This window comes from Podarcis liolepis, assembly GCF_965112155.1.
Source record: "Podarcis liolepis genome assembly, chromosome: 8".
Lineage (NCBI taxonomy): Eukaryota > Metazoa > Chordata > Lepidosauria > Squamata > Lacertidae > Podarcis > Podarcis liolepis.
In genome coordinates, this window is record NC_139560.1 from 38,657,462 (window position 1) to 38,679,122 (window position 21,661).

General features: G+C 44.1%; 2 protein-coding genes across 7 annotated transcripts in view; both read right to left on the minus strand.

Moving 5' to 3' along the window:
- XKR4 (XK related 4) overlaps nt 1-12,216 on the minus strand; it is a 133,994-nt gene extending 121,778 nt beyond the window's left edge. Inside the window, exon 1 of one of the 2 annotated variants that reach the window (XM_083517915.1) lies at nt 8,335-12,216. In XM_083517915.1, coding sequence (XP_083374041.1) covers nt 8,335-9,188 — 854 coding nt within the window. In that variant the 5' untranslated portion in view covers nt 9,189-12,216. The remainder of the gene's footprint in view (nt 1-8,334) is intronic. The other variant, XM_083517914.1, reaches the window with a different exon arrangement.
- Nucleotides 12,217-19,013: 6,797 nt separating this feature from the next.
- The window catches only part of RP1 (RP1 axonemal microtubule associated), a 182,902-nt gene continuing 180,254 nt past the window's right edge, over nt 19,014-21,661 (minus strand). For all 5 annotated transcript variants that reach the window (XM_083517865.1, XM_083517868.1, XM_083517867.1 and 2 more), the window contains 2 exons: nt 20,782-20,857; nt 19,014-19,286 (listed from right to left, as the gene is read on the minus strand). In XM_083517865.1, coding sequence (XP_083373991.1) covers nt 19,232-19,286; nt 20,782-20,857 — 131 coding nt within the window. In that variant the 3' untranslated portion in view covers nt 19,014-19,231. The remainder of the gene's footprint in view (nt 19,287-20,781; nt 20,858-21,661) is intronic.

Below are 21,661 nucleotides of genomic sequence, written 5' to 3' on the forward strand. Positions count from 1 at the left end.
TATACTTAATAGTTTCCACTTTATTCAAATATTGAATTATTTTATTTTAATTTTGCCAGGTTTCCCTTTTTTCTCTTCACTGGTTACCTGTTCTTTTATTTAACATATAGTAACTTATTTGAGGAGCTTTCTCTAATATCAGCCCCTGCCACTTTAATATTTTCTCTTTTGTTTTGTTTCCCCCCATCTGTAAGACCTACAGGTCTTATCTATACTCTTAGTATGATCTGATTTTGCACTGAACAAGAATTGAAATTCCACAGACTCTTGATTCAATAAAATTTGCAATAATCACATATGTTGAAGTTTTGAATACATTAGAATTAGAACGACACAAACTTACTGAAGAGAGATGGGAGGGGAACTAGGAGAACTATGGGGTGGTGTGCAAGAACAGGAAATGTGCATAACACAAACACAGATAGCTGTATGTCTTACTCATACTGTTTCAGACATTCACCCTAACGCAAAGTCTCATGTGCACTCATATGCATATATGATTTTCTTGTGAGCACAAGAAAATTATTCATTCATACGCATACTACAAACACATTATTTTCTGCTCATGGGAATAAAGGAGAATGGGATGGAGAGAGAGAGAGAGAGAGAGAGAGAGAGAGAGAGAGAAGAAGAAGAAGAAGAAGAAGAAGAAGAAGAAGAAGAAGATGATGATGATGATGAAGGGACAGAGGAAAAGGGACAGAGGGATGGAGTGCCTTCTTTGCCAGCTGCTGTTGTTGAAAAAGGGAGCAACAATGTCAGGAGGAATTGCTGATGCACTAGCAGAAGCAGCCAGGAAGAGGTTGAGGAGCTCCTAGGAACTTGGAAGGGAAGGAGTCAGATTATGTGGCATTCTCAGTGACGCCCAAGTCCCAATTCAGCTTGAATTGGGGATAGGGATTAATCAAGATATTTTTGTGTCCTCACCCTGTCCCGAAAATGACTTGCTTTGCCAAACACAGTTCAAAATGGAATGGAAGGATTCAGCAACCATGATTGGTCTGTGCTTTAATTTATCATGCCCATATACAGAAACAAAATGAACAACCCACTCCCCTACTTTAGAAATACATGATAAATTTGAATCCATGAGTGGCCAAGTTAACAGGGAACTCTTGGTTTGTTTCCAGATTCAATTCAAGGTGCTAGTGTTAATTTTTAAAGATCTAAAAGCTTGTGACTGGGTTCCTTAAGGTTTACCTTCATATGTCCCACTGCACATGCTCTGTCATCATCTGTTGCCCTGCTCTAAATCTCTCCCTCCCTGAGGCACAGCTTCCAGTGACGAGGGCAAGGTTAGTAGTTCCTGACCTCTGGAACACCTTACTAAGTGAGATGCTCCAATCCCCATCACTGCACTATTTTTAGCCAGTTGGTATAAAATGTGACTGCTTATAGATGCATGTGGCTGATTGTTGAATCTTTAATATTTTGGTTCTGGTGGTTGTTTTGAAATTATTTATTGTGGTTTAGATTTGATATACAGTGGACGCTCGGATTGCAAACATGATCCATGTGGCATGCACGTTCACATCCCGCAGCGTTCACAAGCCACAGCAGCACATCTGCGCATGCACGGGTTGTGATTCACCACTTCTGAGCATGCGCAAAGCGTGATTTAGCACTTCAATGCATGCGCGACTGCCAAAACCTGGAAGTAATCTGTTCTGGTACTTCCGGGTTTTGGTGGGTCCGTAACCCGAAAAAATGCAACCTGAAGCGTCTGTAACCCGAGATACGACTGTATATTGATATTTTGATTTTATAACGTAATGTTGCAATAGGAATATATTTTAGCATGGTTGTTGCATTTGAATTCAATAGGTTCCTTGAATTTCTTTTGAAAATTGGGCAAGGTATACACTTTAAAATAAATAATCAACATTATTTACACTTGAGTGAGTGGCAGGCCTGGCCATCACAGCCCCTGTATGTACTAAGTTACGCTAGTATGGCTATGGAGTTGTTGTTGTTGCTGTTGTATAGAAGCCACTTTGAGAAAGTATGTATGTATAAGTTAAGTAAGTCTCAGCTGGGCTTTGTAATGTTCTCTCCACTATTCACACTCTGCTCCCCCCACCCCACCAGCTATACTATGCAGCTATACTGGACTAATTTCAGATGCAGATTTTTGCAGATATATTTTGAGGAAGCCATTCCCCACTCTAAATAACAGAAAGAGGAGGGGGAAAATCTCTACTTCAGAGCTAGGCTGGGCAGCTAGAGCTTTCTATAGTGTGGTAGTAAATATATATATTTAGAGAAGGACAAGAACAAAAGGAAAGTCAGTGGCAGACCTTGGCATCTCAAATTTCAGTGGTGCCCTGTGCAACACCAAAATCCGGTGCCCCCTCACCTCCCGTTCGACATCATAGTTGTGGTGCCTGCTACAGTGACCCAGAAGCTCTGCATGTGGTGCGACCAAATTGGCTGCGCTCCCCTAGATCTGCCTTTGGGGAAGTGCAGGAAAGCAAATGTTACCTAACAGGAAAAACCAGACAGCCTCATAAGGTGATGAACCCTTCTTCACTGGAATTATTTAAGCGGAGACTGGATCAACATTTGTTAGGGATGCAGTGGTTGCATCCCGCATTGAGCAGGGGGGTGAATTAGATGACCTCCTAAGTCCCTTCCAACTCTGTGTTTCTATGAAAACACATTTCTATGAAAATTTGGTAGATGAAGAAGCCAGATTAGGTGAAAATCAGAGAAAGAAATCCACATCTCTCTACAAGATAGGGAGATGCCTCCACCTGCCTGCACCATTTGAATACTCCCAAATGACATCATTGCTCATGTTGTGCTTCCCAGAACCTTCATTGAAATAACTGCTTCTTCCGGCACTTGCCGAAAACACATTTATGGGGTAGATTCTCATTTCCAGTAAGTCTGTTACAGCACACACAAGAGTTAAGAGTGCTGCATGTATATACACATAGCATCGATACAACATGCATATATTTGTCAAAATATCCATAGCTTTATACTGAGAAATTCAACAGGGGATGATAAAAGATGATAATGAAGAAGAAGAGTTTGGATTTGATATCCTGCCTTTCACTCCCCTTCAGGAGTCTCAAAGTGGCTAACATTCTCCTTTCCCTTCCTCCCCCACAACAAACACTCTGTGAGGTGAGTGGGGCTGAGAGACTTCAAAGAAGTGTGACTGGCCCAAGGTCACCCAGCAGCTGCAAGTGGAGGAGCGGAGACACAAACCCGGTTCCCCAGATTACGAGACTACCGCTCTTAACCACTACACCACATAAACAATAAAATCCCATAAGGTGATAAGACTCTGACTCCCGGATGAAGCAAAACAACTATCTGGCTGTATCAAGTTTTCAGACTATAGCAAGAACATGAACTCCCTGATCACCTCCAATACCTGTTTCAACTTTTCGTTTGTGCATACTATGCCAGAGTTCAGCATTGACATTTGTAGAAATGAGAGGCAGAACACAAAGAAGGCAGTTTTAATTATTATTCATAAATCAAGTGTCATCAGTGGCAGGCATCACTTTCCACGCATCCTAGTAAAATGTTCATTTTAATCATTTTAAGTAGCTTTTTCACAGCATCACCCTGTGCATGCGACATTAAAACCCCCATTAATTCCCCATTAGTATGCTTTAATTAAAAATAATAATACATAACTGTTTTCAACAATAGCATTTATATTTGTAAAGAAAATTTGAACTTAGCTGTATTTCGAAGAATAAACGGGTTCCAACAATTCAGTGGCTTAACAAATGTCACAATTATAAGTGAATTACATATTTTATTGCGAGATTATATGAGAGGGCAAATATACCAAAGAACCAGCAATTTACATCTCTAGGGAAGAAAGAGGGAAAAAGTGGGGAAGAGGAACATGATATATCCTCTCTACTTCTGTCCTCCTTCCCCAGCCATCCTTCTGTCTCTCCTTGCAACCATTTCAACAGATGTCTCCTGCAGTTGCAGCTAGGAATGTCAGAAAAATTCTTCACATTTTTGCACAAATTCCATGTGTTTCTGCACCTCAAAGTGTCTCCTGGAACTAAAGCTCCTCCTTGTCTTATATACCCCTCTCTTTTTTGCTCTGCAAAAAAGGGGTATTTTACTCATAAAGCAAATGGTGTGGTGTAGGTTATGTGGGCATTGTTGTTTCCAAACAATATTTCTTACCATTAGTAACTGTGGCAACAAGTCACTCTTTAGTTATGCAACAGTATGTCCAAAAAAAGGAAATGTCCCAGGCTATTGACTTTACAAAAGAAATTGGTTTGACTAAGATTAAAATAGGCACTGCTTGGATATGATTCCTTTTGGTAATGAAAGTGTAATGAAGATGTCTAACCATAAATATGAACAGTGCAAAACATGCAGTTCACTGCACAAGGGCAGGGGACGATAGACTGGCAAAATCTTACTTTTGCATGCAGCACGGGACAATGAGAAAGATTCAGTCTATGCACAGGAGGGTGGGATAGGGATTCACACATGCCTACTGATAGCCATTGAGGTGTCTTGCTAGAGGAAATCATCAGCCACCCCTGCAGGGCTATCAAGACAGGAGAGGAAAAGCTGCAGTTTGTTGGTAATTGTCATGAGGTGGCAGGGTGTGTCTCAGTCAGCACTGTGGAAGCACATGGTTGCTGTCCGACTAGCACCACCACCTATGTTGGAAGCCAATTCTAACACTAGGAACTATTAGTCACTCAGCAACCATGCATTCACATGGTTCTGGACTCCTGATAGTTACTAGTAAGAATGACCTTTGCTGTGCTGGATGATTGCTACTGGGTGCCAGCCAGAGACCCACCTCACTGGCCAGTGCTGCTCTCTTGTTCTGTTAGTGCAAAGTACTTTTCACCATATCCTGTGCAACTTCCAAAGTTCCAAGTACATTAAGATGATGGGATAGAAGACCAGTGCTACTGCTGGGAAATATCAATGCTTGTCTCCTGAATTCTTGCTGATATTCTTCCTTTTCCACTTTCTCTAAATGACCTACAGCACCTCCAGCCCTACTGCTAAGGCCAGGAAATGTTAGCAGGGAAAACACAGAAATGAGAAGTGACAAACTGTTACTTTACTAGGCTTTGCTTAACTGTTAACTGCACCAAATGTGGTCAGAAGAAGAAAATAGAGCCAATATAACAACATCAACAACAACAAATGCTAGAATAATTTGTCTGCACATGTAATAATACATATTAAATATATCAAATAAAACAATTTTCAGCCTAGATTTCCAATGTATCTACATTATTTTTAATAATATTTTTATTAGTGATTCTCATGTGCTTTACCAAACGGGGTCCAATATAGTATTCTGTTTAGTTTATAGACCTTTTAGTCCAAAATATCCTGCAACATGGAATGGATATATATATATATATATATATATATATATATATATATATGGAATTTTAAAATGATGAGGAATGCCTACTTTTGAACCTCAGTCATATGTAAACATTCCCCCAAGCTTTGCAATAAATCTGCTTTTCGTGTATTTTTAAAAAACAACTATTAATGCCTATCTTTGGTGAAAAATGATAAACAATGTACATATCAAAATTCTAAAGTGTGTAAATGTGTGCTTTTTTAAAATAGTGTTGATTCTCATAGTGGGAAAGGTAATAAGCCCTCATTTTTAAAATAAAAGAAGATATTCTGAGAAGAATGAGGAGGCAATGCTAAAATGTCTCAAAGGCTGCATGTAGTTTCCAATTCTAGCATTCAACAATGATGCCATCTTCTCAATATCATACAACAGTAGTGGGGAACTTTCAGCCCATGGGTCAAATGAGACTCGCCAGCTTTGGAAGGTCATTTTGGCTAACCCTATCTACATTTGCTAGGGCTGACATCATATATGACATCAGATATGGCACATATTGAAATTTCAGTCCATGGCCAAAGGAATGAAAGAATCAAGTGCACACTTTCCCCACCCCCCTTGCAGCTAAATGTCAGTGCTTTTAAGATTTTGGTATGTTTTCCTGACACCCTGCTCAGTGGAAGGAAAATTTTTAAAGGTGCTGGCCTTTGACTGCAGGGGGAGAAGGGGCATGAGCATAGCTAGAAAATGCTGATGATTCTTTTTGTGTGTGTGTCCCCAAATTGAATTCAGAGTGGAGATGCAAAAGAACATGTTTTCTCTGCAGTTAAAACCTTCCTTTGCAGGTGTGGTTTGATTTGAAGAAGTGGCTACAAAGAAAGATTGTTCCTTTGCAACCACTTCTTGAACTCAAGATATGCCTGCAAAGAAAAAAAAGGAAGAATCAGGAGCATGCTTAGGGTGCACTCCCGATTACTTCCTTTGAAGTCATGGTGGTGCCAGGTGATTTACAGGTGGCTGGCCCCACCCATCTGTCAAAGTGGCCCACAAGGGTGGGGGGGTTCCTGAATCCACTCCACTGGCTGAATCCAGTTCCCCTCCCCTGCTGTACAACCTTAGCTACGGAGCACCCCTAGTTTCACAAATTCTCACCTGGAAGTCCTGATGGAGTCCTAAACAGTGAGCTGCTTTGTGCTCACCCAGGTCACAATGCCCCTCTCTTTCTTCCAGGTCATGACACAACATTTTGAAATCAATTATCTGGATTACAGTCCAGATAACCAAAGTATGTGAGCAATAGGGTGTGGCCAGTTTAATAAAGAGATCTTTGACTAAAATATAAATAATAGAGATAAAGGTGGATGTCATTTTGGAATGAAGAAGTTCCATATTATGCTACAGCAGAATTTTAGAAATAGTCTCTTCCTTCAGAAACATTATAAGAAAATATCCATGAACACAAAGATTTATTGAAATATACCTTTAGTCACAAAGCCAGAATCTCCAATATTATTATCAACTGTAAGCTATATCATATGTTACTTTTTATATAGTTCTATATACAGGTTCAGATATACTTTAAAAAACAAATATCAACTATCAGTTAAAATTCACTGCAGCCATTCCACCTCAATTTTTAAATAAATCACTAAAAACACTTACTGTCGGAATTAAGTAAGACACCAACCAAGATCTTCAGCAACAAAGTGACTATAGTCCTCTATTTTTAAGTGCTCTAACACTTTTTTACACATTGATTCAATCAGGCAGCTATGTACTCACCTGCAATGTCCTTCAGAGCTACTAAGAAAGGAAACCCACTGATCCTAGTCAGTCCCATAATAAAATCTGCAGTCATTTCAGCTGGATCACAATTTCAAGCTTAACCAAGGTTCTTGAATTCTACTTTTATCAAGTAGACAGACAGAAAGACACACACACACACACACACCTGACGTTACATGGAGCCTTTTAAAAAGTACAGTAGTTTAATGCAGAGGTTAAATTCGCGTTTCTCTAAATTTGTCCAAATACTTTATTACACTTTAAAGTGAATGCTAATTTATTATTACTATCAATTCCATTTGTTGGTCTCAAAGTGACTTAACAAGGTGCGCATACGAACACTGTTATTTTGTGGGGAGAACCAAAGACTGCTGACAAACTCATCTTACAATACAGCCCGCTCCATCTTTACTCAGAAGTGAGTGCTAAGTAAATGTGCAGCCTGCAACACCTATTCAGGATTTTGAAACTACAGTCCTTTACAATGCTCCTCTTCTCTAAACTTATTGCATATACTTTTCATAAGGTGACGTTATGGCACCAAAGCCATAGGAGCCTTAAACAACTAACCATGTGCTTGTTCCCCATATTACTTTTAAACAAGTAACAGCCTCAGAAATAACGCCTTGTGAAGTCAATCGAAGCTGGAGCAGGAATTTGCGTGTACTCCTTTTTAAGCAGACACATGGATTTTCCTAGTGATATGGTATTTCCGCTTCAGAATTTGGAATGACCCCACCCATTATTACCTGCCAAGCGCATCTCTGCTTTTAAAGCTCAGGAGACAAGCAGGGAAACAGGCGAGGTCTCAGCATCACGCAGCCCAACAGTGCAAAAACAAACGAGTCTCCTAAGGGGCGTGGATGCCATCTCTCCATTGTGTGCCTATTCAGCCGCTCCTGAAAAGCCCTAAGTGGCAGCACTGGCAAGCACGCGCCAGGAATCGATGCCTTGGCGGGTCAGTTAATTCAAGCCCGGGCGTTGACCCACAGAGAGTTCAAGGCGCACGACACGAGACAGTTGCCCTTGGAGAGGCGCGGGGGGGTGGGAGGCCCCCCAAGAGTTAAGGCAACCGGGCCTCGGCGTCAGACCGGGCTAGGCAAGTCACCGGCTCTCAGCCTCTTAGGACACTTTCCCAGGCGACCGAGGCCCGGCTGCGCGCCTGCCTTAGCGCAGCGTGGCTGGAGGGAGTTCAAGGAAGGTGAGCGCGCGTGCCTTACCTCCAGATCTGCCCCAGCTGCAGGATGTGGATGAGCGACTGCATGAGCCAGATGCAGAAGGCGCAGGAGGCGGACCGGCTCTTGGGGGGCCGGATGCCGCCGCCGCCGCCGCCCGCCCCTGCCGCTCCTCCGGTGGCGGCGTTGGTGCTGCTGCTGCTGTTGGTGCTGTTGGTGGCGTTGCCCTTGCTGGCGTTGGACGCCTGCCTCTGCGGCGTGCCGGGCCGGGCGCCGGCCTCCATGTCCCCCGCGGCGGAACCGCTGCTCACCAGCAGCTTGCTCTCGCCGTGGCCGCCGGCCGACGAGGAGCTGGGCGCCCCTGCCGCCGCCGCCGCCGCCCCGTCCTCGCTGCTGAAGTCGTGCACGAACCAGCGGAAGCTGAAGACCTGCACCGAGAGCGAGCCCAGCAGCACGAAGAAGAGCGTCAGCCCGAACCACCAGCGCTGGCCGCGCAGGTAGTAGTCGACCGCCAGCCAGAGGTCCGTGCCCACGTCCGCGAAGTAGACGGCCACGGCCGCCAGGATCCAGAGCCCGTCCCACAGCGTGTAGCGCCGCTGCTCCCGGCCCAGCCGCAGGCACAGCGACGACGAGCCGCCGCCCGAGCCCCGCGAGCCCCCGGCCGCCCGACCGCCGCCGCCGCCGCCGCTACAGCAGCAGCGGCAGCCGCCGGAGGAGCAGCAGCCGCCGCCGCCGCCAGGCGCCTCGTCGTCTTCGGCGCCGCCGGGCCCCGCCGCCGAGGGCAAGCCCGAGGCCAGCGCCTGCACCGAGCCCGAGTGCTCCGAGTTCTGCAGCGGCGTGAACGCCACCTCGCTGCCCTTCTTCATCTTCAGCCGCCCCCCGTCGGACTTCGCGGCCATGATGCGGCTGGAAGGCGGCGGCAGGAGCGGCGGCGGCGGCGGCAGGGAGAGGGACCCCGTCCGGGAGCCCCTTGGAGTCCGCCCCCTCCCTCCCCCGCCGCTGCTGCCGCGGACAAGCCGCTCGCTCGGCGGCTCTTCTCGGGGCGCTGACGGGGCTGGGCCAGCGGCGCCTGCGGGCGCTGCTGGAGCGCCGCCTGCCTGCGGGGAGACCCGCTCACCCGCCCAGCCCCAGGCGCGAGCAGCCCGGGGAGCGGTCCCCGAAGCAGACCATCCTTTCCTCGGCCTGGCCCGCCCCGCCGCTTTGCCGCCGCCGCCGCCGCTGCCGCCGCCACCCAGCTGACTGACGCCGGGAAAGAGGATGACCTCATCCCTCTCCCCCCTCCCCAATACACACGCGCGCGCGAGAGCGCACACACACACAGAGCAGCCGTGGCGCCCAGGAGGGAGGGAGGGAGGCGATGGCACTGGGGAGGGGACGCTGTGGAGCAAGCAGCCGATGCAACAGGATGGGGGGATTTGAGGGGAGAAAGAATGAATCGCCTGGACGAGGAGCGCTGAGGGGTGGTCTGCAAAAAACGTTCCGGGAAGGACGGGAGGAAGAGGCGTCCGCCTTGCTTTGCAGAGCGGAGGGGATAGGGTGGCTACTTGTGTTCAGGGGACACCGGGAGGGCTAGCAAGATCGCACTCTAAGCAGGGCGGGGGGATTTTATTTGACGGGAACACACCTGTGGGGAGTATTTCGGTGGGTGGGAAATATATAGATATGTATATACGTGAGGGGAGAGGTAGAGACTAGAGTTCCACCCCAGACTTGCTGCCGCTGCCCGCTTAGGCTGTTTAGTGCCACGCCGGTGTGGCCCTGAGCCTGTTTCGAGGCTGCAAGCTGGGCGGGCGCGAGGAGACAGCGGCGGAGCTGTAGCTGAGGTGATGGGGCCGCGTGGGAGAAGTTGCAGGTGCCCATCCGCGCAGAAGCGCGCGCTTGCCGCGAGGGGTCTGGTTGCCCTTCCGGACGCCCGTCAAGCGGAGCAGGTGCTCGCGGGGCGGGGCGGGGAGGTGGGGGAAGCTGGTTTCCCGCCTTCTTGGTACGGGCGAGTGAGCGGAGCCGCGCAGGCTGCTGCCTCATTAGCAGTGCTTTGTTACCTCAGGCCGCGTGGCTACGAAGAGGAGGGGAGTCTTCCGCAGCAGGTGGCGCACGGGGGTAGGAGGGAGGGGACCGGGAGGCGGCTCGCGTGCGACGGGCCATGCCCGAGAAGGGACCTGCTCTTGTTACACGGATGCATTATGTATGTGTGCCACGAGGGAGGGAGGAGGGGCGGACGCGGGAAAGCCTTTCTTGGCCGCGCGCCAGCTCCACGCTGGTGGGGATGCAGAGTGTGAGTGACGGGGGGCGTCGCGCGCGCTGGAATCAAACGGCTGGAGCTGCAGTCGCGGGAGCAGAGAGAGTGAGTTTTCGTGGCGCTGCCTTCAGCTGGAAGTGCCTTCGCACAAGAGGCGTCCTTATCCCCCTCTTCCACAAAGCCAAGTGAGCAATCCCCGCCTGAGGCCATTTGCTGGGGATTGGAGACAGGCACATTAGCATGAGGATGTCGGTTAGGACGAGCCAGACCAACAGCGCAGCTGACAAGAAGAAAGGCTACGGAGGATTAGCGCTTCCTTGGCTAGGCGCGTCGCTCGTGGGCAGGCAGGCGAAGCGCGAAAGGACAGAGTCGCCCACCTGGCAGAAAGAGCCCATTGTCTCTTAGAGACGTCTTAACTTGGACCGGTGCAAGAGACGGGGGAGCTCCATTCGCCACACAGGGAAAACCCAGCGCCCGGGCATCGCGTCGTTTTTCGGCTCATTGCACTCCTCACATCGCAGGCACCTTGTTGAAGGTTCCGCTCCCACAAGGAGACCTGGCGGATGGAGCTGAGGGCTCAGCTCATAATTTTGAATATTGCAGTTTATTCACGGCATCCCTTTAAATGGGTGGCAGAAGCCGTATTAGGATTTGGGTTTGGAGCATGAGCCTGCCTCTGAGCATGTTCAGAGTGCTGCCGGATGCCTGACAGGTTTGGGTTTAGTAGCAAAGGTTCTAGTGTTCATAGCAGGGTAAAGTCCAGGGTAAAGATTCTAGAAAGTATTGGCTTCAGTACCACTTTTGCTCTTAGTTTTAGAAACTAAGCCTTCTATATGGACCATATGCAAGTGTCTTTGCACAACCATATATCTCAGCAACCAATAGCAACTACATGAAAGAGCATACTCAGGGGGAAATACTGGCACACAGACCAAGCACCTTTCCCTACATGAACCTTCCCAGAACCTGTGCTGCCCATCTTTGTGTACCCCCCCCCCCCCGCTCCATGGACAGTGCAAAATGTGGCCACCACATGAGAAGTTCCTTTTCAGTAGTGACTGCCCAGTTTTGCACTGCTCTCCCCAGAGAGATGCACCAGGCACCATCATTATCAACTTATAGGTAACAGGCAAAAACATTCTTGTTCACTCAAGTATTTGGCTTTTCGTTGGGGTCATAAGTTTTGATGATACCCAAGCCTGTATTGGTGTTCGCCTTTTAGTAGGGTGGGATAGGAGTTGCCCTTTTATTTTATTGCAGGATGAGTACTCTTCTTCAGCTGATGTTCTTTTATATTTTTGATGTCTTTTAATTTTTGTATCACATATGCTTTTATTATTGTAAGTCACTTCGAGGCATTTTTGTAGTGACAGATAAATGCAATTATCATCATCATCAAATGCATTTATACCCTACCTTTCCCCTGCAAGGAGCTCAAGGTGGCATGTGTGGTTCTCCTCCTCAATTAATCTCCACAACAACCCTGTGATGATACTAATGAGAATGGAAACACAGATTTCTAGTGCCTGCTAATGGAGTCAAGCGTGAAGATCTACCTGCTGCCTTTACAAATTATAATTTATATTTAGTTTCATTTGTTTGCATTTCCTTCTTGTACCCATCAAAATTTAGGAGCTTTGCAGTGACTGAAGCTTCTGGATCATAATTAAGGCAACCCTACATATAACACAGGACGCAGGTGGTGCTGTGGTCTAAACCCTCAGCCAGTAAAGTGAGATGAGGACTGCAGCCCCAGTCGTTCGTGACTGGACTTAACTGTCAGGGGTCCTTTACCTTTACATATAACACATTATGCCATTATGGGAACCATTGGCCCCCAGATGTTGCTGGACAACAACTCACATCAGTCCCAGCAGCATGGTCAGTGGTCATTGATGATGGGAGTTTTAGTCTAGCAACACCTGGGTGTCCACAGGTTCTGCATCCCTACATTACAATAATCCAATGGAGAGGTTGCCAGAGCTTGCATCACCAGTGCTAGGCTAACCCTGTCCAGGATTATCACTGCTGGTTAACCAGATGAACATGGTTAAAGGCTCTCCAGACCACTAAGACCACCTGGGACTCAAGTGACAATGCTGGATTAAGGTGTTCACTCAAACGGCATACTTGCTCTTTCAGGGGGAGCGCAATGCTGTCCAGAGCAGGATGAACATCTTTGTATTTCAGCCTCTGTTTTGTTCTATAGAAGAAGTGCAAAGACTATGCCAGAGGTACTTCACATAACTCTAGGCTTCAGTTTACTGAATATGTAGAGTAGTAGTATGGGAAGTAAGGCTAGGTGAGACTGGGAATCTTGCTTTTTTCTTCTTCTGTTTTGGAAGATGCATTGGCATGTTTTTGTTTTCTGCATTTTGCTTTGTTCTGTTTTAGTAGTTCTCAATATTTCGTTTTTTCCAGTTATCTCTATTTAGAAAGCATCTGCTTCATCCTGATGTTTTTTCTGCAAATGTTTATGTTAACCAATTCACATCCAAATTCTCTGTTTTCATCTAATTTTCCAACAGGTGTCTCTTTTATAAGTTTTTTTTCTACAGCATCCTCAAAGTCTCTGTGTTCATCTGCTTGGATTCCTTCTATTTTACTTTTTTTCCAATCTGCAAAAGCAACACGTCACCATACAGAGAGATTGTGACTGGCCTCCCCGTATAAGACTAATTAGTCTTTCAATATTACAGTAGCATTGTTTCATTTATGCCTCACACTGTAACTGTCAATCCAAAAGAAAGTCCTTTTCATACGGGCACTCTCCTTGGATATTGGCTTGCAGGGATGAAGAAATGAGAACTGCTACAGTTTAATGAACAACAAACACAGGAATCATGCTGCTTTCCTTAAAACTACTTACTGAAAAGCAATAATGAGCACATAAAAAGAAGTTTGTAAAATTATGAGTGATATCAGGGCCAGCCCACACATGAGGCAAGGTGAGGTGACTGCCTTGGGTGGCAGGATCTGCATGGACAGCAGATTCAGCCTCCAAGGAATGCATCATCTGCTATTGCCCAGTAGCAGCAATGGCTGTGGCACACTCCTTGGAGGCTGGATCTGCTGCCTTCTCAGCAGAAGCCTCCCAGTGCCACCTCTACAGTGGCCTCTTGGCAAATAGGAGGTGCTGCTGGTCTCCCACCCTTGTTCCTGATGTAGATTTTTATTCCCTTTTCTGCTTCACATCAGCTGTCAAAATGTCTCAGGCCATCCTTGAGTGATGTGGAGAAAGTGGATCAACAGATTTCCACCAACCTTTCCCCCTTTCCCCATGAAAAACACCCTCTGTCAATGCCCACTCACATTATAAAGAGCTTATAACCCACCTACTCTCAGCAGCCTGAAGCATCATAGCCAGACAGTGGAGAGACTTGTCAGGAATGAACATGGACCACTCGTACCAAATCCTATGGGAAACAGCCTTACTAGAAAAGCTAACCTACAGATTGAAACTTACGTGGGGACAAATAAAAGAGGACACCTTCACTGTGGTATGGCTCCCATTTATTACATACACAGCAACAAGAACAAAAGAACAAGAACCCACCACCAACATATGAATCGATATGGTTAACTTGACCCAACACCCCCCATGCAAACAAATCTCACTGCAACCATGCCCTGGCCATCCCAACCTCTCTCACTACCAAGGAAATATAATAAACAAATAGAAAGAGAACCTACTCAAGAGACGCTAACATAAAAACCCTGCATATACACCAAGTATTACCACCCCTCTCCCCTCTACTTTATTCTGTATACAACACTAATGTCTCACTTAAAATGTAAAAAAAGTCTACAACCTGAAAAAAGAGACAATGCATGTGCTTTTGTAAACCAATAAAATCCTTAATAAAAATTGTTTATAAAGGTGAAAAGCACCCTCTGCCCTCAAAGACGTTCTTTGACACAGAATGAAAGCTGTCCCTTGTGCCTGTATTTCCCATGTCAAATCGCAGCTTTGGGGAGACAGTTTTCATGACAATTGCAGCACAGGGGCAGAGAGTTAAAACAACAGCAGCAGTACACAATAATTGGTTTCCTATGCTTAAATGGCATTTCTGCTCTGTAAAAAAATAACTGTTTGGAGACTCAGAACCTTGTAAGGAAGATTGTGACCTGAAAAGCTACTCCATAAAGTGTAGTAATTCAGGAGGAAATTCAACTCTGTACATGTTGAAAGGTAATGTTTTGCATAAATTGCTGCATTTTACAGAGCTGAGTCCTGGCACAGATGATTGCCACAATACTGCTCCAAATTTGGAGTGCACAACATCACACTATCTACATGTGTGGCACTGCTGGCACCAGCTCATTAGTCCCTGTCCTGCCCATTCTCTCACTTAATTTGCTAATAGGAAAGATGCTTTAAAATATGTTACCTGCGGCAAGGGGTAGGACTAAATGACCTTCAATGTAGTGGTGAAGCTGTAGCCATTTAACAGCTGCAATTTGCAGCATTTTTAAAGCTTAAGTGAACATAGAAAGACCTTTCCACAACACGTTGCATGGAATGGTTTTTTGCTAGCTGAGCAGAATATTCAAATGATTCCATTTAACTAGTACTCTCTTCCCACCTCTCTTTCTCACACACAATATAAAATGTCCTAAATCTCTAGCAGAGTTTTGGGGTGGGTGGCTTACTGCTCTGAATAATTTGACTTTATTCCATGACTTCATCAAGATGCCAAATAATTCCTTCATTTTACTCTCAATATGCATTTATTATTCCCCCATGCAGCTACACAACATAATGTGTAGAACCATCTACACATAATTCAGTTTATTTTAATAAGGTACACAAACTGTGAAAACATTTGCCAAAGGATTACAAGAGAACACTCTATTCTGTGCCAGAGGTAGATATAGTCTGCTCAGTGTAGAATTGTTTTTTAGTAGTGTTATAGTGGGAACACACAATACTTTTGTTGTGTATAACTTCTCTAATAAGATTGCATTAAATGCTTAGTGAATTCTGCTTTACCAGATCAGCACTTCGAGAATGCTGTCTGCTTTAAATGAAGTGGAAGCTGCAGCCAAGTACCATTTTTGAACAGCATTGTCTAAGTTATTTATGGCTAGAAACAAACATTTCAAAAGCCCCCACTGTCTCTATAGAAACTGGCTGAAGACTAGATTTTAGAACTTTCTAGTAGGAAATTTACTGTTGTCTCTCATGCCTGAAGAATTCAAATAATTTTTTATATTATTACTATGAACTGCTAACTGAAAGTTTAACAGGGAAAGGTCTTTTCATTTTACATTTCCTTTGTGATTAATGGCAAACTGCCATCCTAAATAAATTTATTTGGAACCCCCATTGATACCAAAGGGGTTTACTTTCAAGCAAATATAACTCGGGTGGAAACTGTTCACATAGAAATCATCTTTCTGTCATTTCAGCCAATTCAGCTTGTGTTCATTTTTCATGCTTCCATTGAACAAATTTTGATAAAAAAACTTCAGTACTTTGGAGTTACACTTGTACACAACAATATAAGTTGCACACTATACTCAGGAATTATTTCATAAACTAAAGTTCACTTTCTTTTTAAAGAAAATTATAGAATGAATTATAATGGTACACATGAGTAGTTCTAAGTCTCAGTACACCGAATCCAAGAAATCATAGAATGATTTCTTGTAATGATGAGTTGGGTACTACTGATTTGGGCAAAGTGCATAGCATTTGTTGGATGGGGCTGCACTCCCTGGAACAGAGTACAAAATTTTAGGTCCAGAGAGTGAAAGTGGCTCTGCAGGTCCCTCTATCTGCCCCTCAGAATTCTTCTCAAGCCACACTCCTTTCTGGTACTGGTCTGCACCCACAGGAACATGTGTCTGGTTTTTGTGCCGCTGATTGATGCCATTTGAAGAACTGCAGTTAATGAAATCATAAAATTGTAAAGTTGAAAGGGACACTGATGGTCATCTAGTTTTGCCTCTGAAGTGTCCCAACAATTTGTAGCTCACTCAGTAGGCAAGGATTAGTGGATCTACTGCAATCTGAAAGAAAATCTTACAGGACTTGCTGCCAAATTGTGTAAAGAATAAAATTCAAGTTGAAAATTCTGATCATGAAAAAATCTGAATCCTGGACAACATCTGAGGAGAGCCAGTGAATTTAGGGGCGCAGAGTAGGCCATGAGGCACACACTTCAGTTCACTTCCAGCACTTCATCACTGCTACCTGTGTCCCAGGGACTGCTGCCTGAGGTGGCTGAGTCACTCTGCCTAATGGTAGGGCTGGCACTTTTTAAAGCATTCACCAGATTGTGGCTGCTGTGTCTAGACTGGTTGTCTAGACTGCAATGGGCAATTGAGGGAAACCATGAACAATGGAAGTGTGCATCCAAACAGACATCAGGTAACAAGTTTCCCATGAAAACCTACTGCTTGGGACCAGCAAAATGGAGTGGCCCGTGGAATTCCTCTTATGGGCTTTGCAAAGGCCTGCTCCTTTGCATGGCTTTCACTATGGTTGTTCTAAAGAGTGTGCTATATTCCTCATAAAATTTAACCTGGTTTCTTATTATAAATAGCACAAGCTTGTATGTGTGTGGGAGTGGGGAATAAGCAAATAAGCTGTTAGGAGATGCTGTTCAGTGTTAGTAGAAGCAAACAAATTAAGAAGGCATTATTTACACTTGATAAACTAGAAATGGCATCAGGGTGAGTTAATATTACAAACTATTAATGAAAGACACTCTAAATGAAACAAACCACATAATAGATCACAGCAAACTGATTCTGTGTAATGAATACTGATACTGACTAAACTCATCTGTGCTCTTTGGGGATAGAGTTTTAAATTCATTTCAGCACGTACCTTAGCAATGTAAGCACAAAGAGAACCATTGGAGAACTAAATTAACCCTGTTCCCTCAGTCAATCAGAAGGCATTATACTGTAGGTCTTACAGCTAATAATCTATGAGACAAATTAAAACTAAAGCAAGTCATCTGCAAGTAGGTTAATAGTCTTTATTTTAATTTCTAACCAAGTACCACCTTACCTATTACTGTCTCTTTCATTTACTGAACCTTTACAATAGAAGTCATCAAAAATCTGGGTCTTATATGAGGCACATGGAAATATTTAAAATATGACTTGTCAATGTTTCCCTGTAGCACATTCTGAACCATTCATTTTTAGAAACTCTGCAAGGACAAGGGCAGAGATGGACCACAACTTGCAAGAATTTAAAACAGGAATAGACAAATTCATGGAGGAGAGGGCTATCAGCAACTTCTTGCAGTGATACCTATGTACTGCCTCCACTGTCACAGGCAGCATGCCTCTGAAGGCTAGTTGCCAGGAATCACAGGTGGGCAGGGTGCTTTTGTGCTCATGTCCTCCTTGCAGGCCTTCCAAAGGTATCTGGTTGGCCACTCTGAGAGGAGAATATGGGCTAGATAGCCAATGGTCTGATTCAACAGGCTCTTCTTATGCTCTTAACATAGAAAAGCAGAATTTCTAGTACATATTGTTATGCATTACAGTGGTACCTCGGGTTACAGACGCTTCAGGTTACAGACTCCGCTAACCCAAAAATAGTACCTCAGGTTAAGAACTTTGCTTCAGGATGAGAACAGAAATCACACAGTGGTGGCAGTGGGAGGCCCCATTAGCTAAAGTGGTACCTCAGGTTAAGAACAGTTTCAGGTTAAGAACGGACCTCCAGGACAAATTAAGTTCTTAACCTGAGGTACCACTGTATCCACTTCTCCAGTCTCTTTACTGTAGTTAAAAGTAGGCAATATCATACAATCATAAAGACAGAAGCCAGTCTTCTAACTGCTCCCCCTCCCAGATCTAGAAAACAGTGATCTGCACAATTTCTTGTTGGGATTTGAACTAGAAAGCATTTTTTTACCAGACCACACCGATAGCAGCAGAAGGCATGTGACCACAGGGAAATTTCCATAGCTATCAAGGTGACATTTGGTCCAGTAGAATGACTGGGCAAAACAAGTTCCGGGAAAGTACTTGTGTTTTTCATTTATTTAAAAATATCTACCTTGGAATATATATATTCCTCACTACATAATCTATATTTTCTTTTCTTTTTTTAGGTAAAGGTACCCCTGACCATTAGGTTCAGTCGCAGATGACTCTGGGGTTGCACGCTCATCTCGCTCTATAGACTGAGGGATCTGGTGTTTGTCCGCAGACAGGTTCCGGGTCATGTGGCCAGCATGACTAAGCCGCTTCTGGCGAACCAGAGCAGCGCATGGAAATGCTGTTTACCTTCCTGCTGGAACAGTACTTATTTATCTACTTGCACTTTGATGTGCTTTCGAACTGCTAGGTTGGCAGGAGCTGGGACCGAGCAAAGGGAGCTCACCCCATCATGGGGATTCAGACAGCCGACTTTCTGATCAGCAAGCCCTAGGCTCTGTGGTTTAGACCACAGCGCCACCCATGTCCTTTGACAACAAATCCCAAATATTGTGAAATTATGGAAAACAAACTTACAAAACCAAGTTGCAATACTGTATCTCTGCTTTATTCATGTTTGGGTACAGGTGTTCAGAATTCCTGGTAACATTCTCACTCGAGTATTCAAATATGATGTATTGTTTTGATATTTCTTCATGATAATTATAGTTCTTTCACAATTAGAAAATACAAATAAACCCAATCAGCTTGATGTTGAGGGGAAGCATGCTCAAATAGGATTCTCTGAGTGCATAATTACACGGAAAGTTGCACTACGGTACGTCCATCATTTTCATCTTTAGCCAGCCACCTGGTGAAGAAAATATGCATTGCTGTTGGAAGAGATGGTTCACACATAAAAATACTCTGAAAGGACATGAGTACTGAATTGTCTCTAATCATAAGGAACCTGGGTAGCACCTTGTACTGACAGTGGACTAGTTATCCATCACTTAAAACCCACATTTGGGAATGCCCATCTGAAAATAAATAGGGGGAGAAGGTTGGAGTAGGCATATATATGGATCCATTGACCAGGGATGATCCCTAAACTCACTTTAAGAAGAACTGGGAAGGCCAAGTTATAAACAAGCACAAAACCTTTCAAAATAAACCAATAAACATAAAATATCCTTTATTTACTGGGTGGAGTAAATCTGGCACATCAGGAATCAAGCTTGCCTTGGGTTGTTGACATATAGGGTGCCTATGCAAAATTAACACTCTTCTGCCACTGCTTTAAGCTTCTTCTAACATTTATGTATGTAAAATCTTTTACATGGACTTAAAGCCTGCAGTTGTCCATTGCATGGGCATCTCCCAAGGGAGCTGAAGGCAGTTGCTTTAGATCATGGGTAGGCAAACTAAGGCCTTCTAAATCCAGCCTACGGGTGGTCTGGGAAGCAACGTGTTTTTACATGAGTAGAATATGTCCTTTTAGTAAAATGCATCTCTGAGTTATTTGTGGGGCCTGCCTGGTGTTTTTACATGAGTAGAATGTGTCCTTTCATTTAAAATGCATCTCTGGGTTATTTGTGGGGCATAGGAATTTGTTCATTCCCCCCCCCCCCCAAAAAAAATAGTCCGGTCCCACACAAGGTCTGAGGGACAGTGGACCAGCCCCCTGCTGAAAAAGTTTGCTGACCCCTGATGTGTGTGTTTTGCCAAATCACCACAAGGCAACCATATATGTACTAGCTAAGAGCATGGCAGCAGCATTGTTAAATACTTAAGTTTTATGATCCTGTGGGTTTATACATAAAAGAAAAGAAAATTTCCCACTCCACTTTTCTCATGTGTTTAAGTAACCAGGCTGTGGATTACTGACTTACCTCTTTTCTATATGTGAAACGGATTTTTTATTGGAATTGAAGGGAACTACTGAGGGCCAATGAAGCAAATTCTCGATTATTTGTAGACTAAAGAATGGGCATACTGATTCTTCCCATTTCCTTTGGTCTGCTTGTTTTTGGAAATGGAACTGTATTGTCTTCCCTGAATTTTAATGTGGGAGATTTGAAAGTTGCATATTTTCTCTAGTCTGAATAGTATCACTTTACTGATACTATTGTTTATGAAAGTTGTAACCATCTGTAGCATTCATGCTATAATCCTATAATCTAGTCTGAATAGTATCACTTTACTGATACTATTATTTTTGAAAGTTGTAACCATCTGTAGCATTCATGCTATAGTCTTAATCCCACATGCCTGGGAGTAAACCCCAATAAATTCAACAGCACTTGCTTCTGAGTAGACATGGTTATGATTGTGCTGTGATCAAGTTTAATAACTGGGAAACAAACCTGTTGCAACTGAAGGAGTATAATTCATTCGTAGACACTTCTGTGATTTCTACTTTTTCCAGAAACCAGCCACTTGCTGTAAAGAAAGGACAATAATAAAGTATGTTCACCTCTGAGTACAGATAAACCCAAAGAACATAATTCTAAATGTATTTTTCAGTCATAGCAACACCTTAAAATTGGAGAAAATTTTCTAAATGAGAAAACTTATTGGCTATTTTGACAGTGATTGTCAAAAACTGAGCAAATGTTAACATTTACCATTAATTCTTAAGATATTTGGTTACAGTGGCCAGTGCTTCCAGAACATTATGAACCACAAGGCCTACTCCTAACTTTATAAATAAGGATAATAAACAGTTTAATTGTAAACTTGGAAAAATATGTCATTGACCATATCAGTCTGGTATTTTTTTTATTTTAAGCCCTGTGGCACAACCACTGTTGACCAGCTCTCTTTTAAAATATCCAATTTTATCAATGACAAGCATTTACCTGTGAAATATACTGGTCACTAGGGGACAGACACAATGGGGTGGGTGGGTGTGAGAATGGCAGGCTGGGGTACTTTACTGATCTACTTGCAGATAGAGATACCAGCTTGTTGCATAAAATTGAAGTCTGGGGTGCTTTCTTGTGAACAAATGTGATTCTGGATCAATGCAGTAGCCTGGCACTTGAAATAACAGGCTAACTATTCATCTGTAGATAGAGTGATGTGCCACCTGCAGCTCAAATCAAGCTGTAAAACATATTTTCAAGTTAAATTTGAAAACGGGTCTCACTACATTATATGCCGTAGAGCAGGTGACATGTAACCAGAAATAAGTGCCCTGCCATTTCAAATGACATCTGCACAGCAGAAGTTTATATAGGGAGA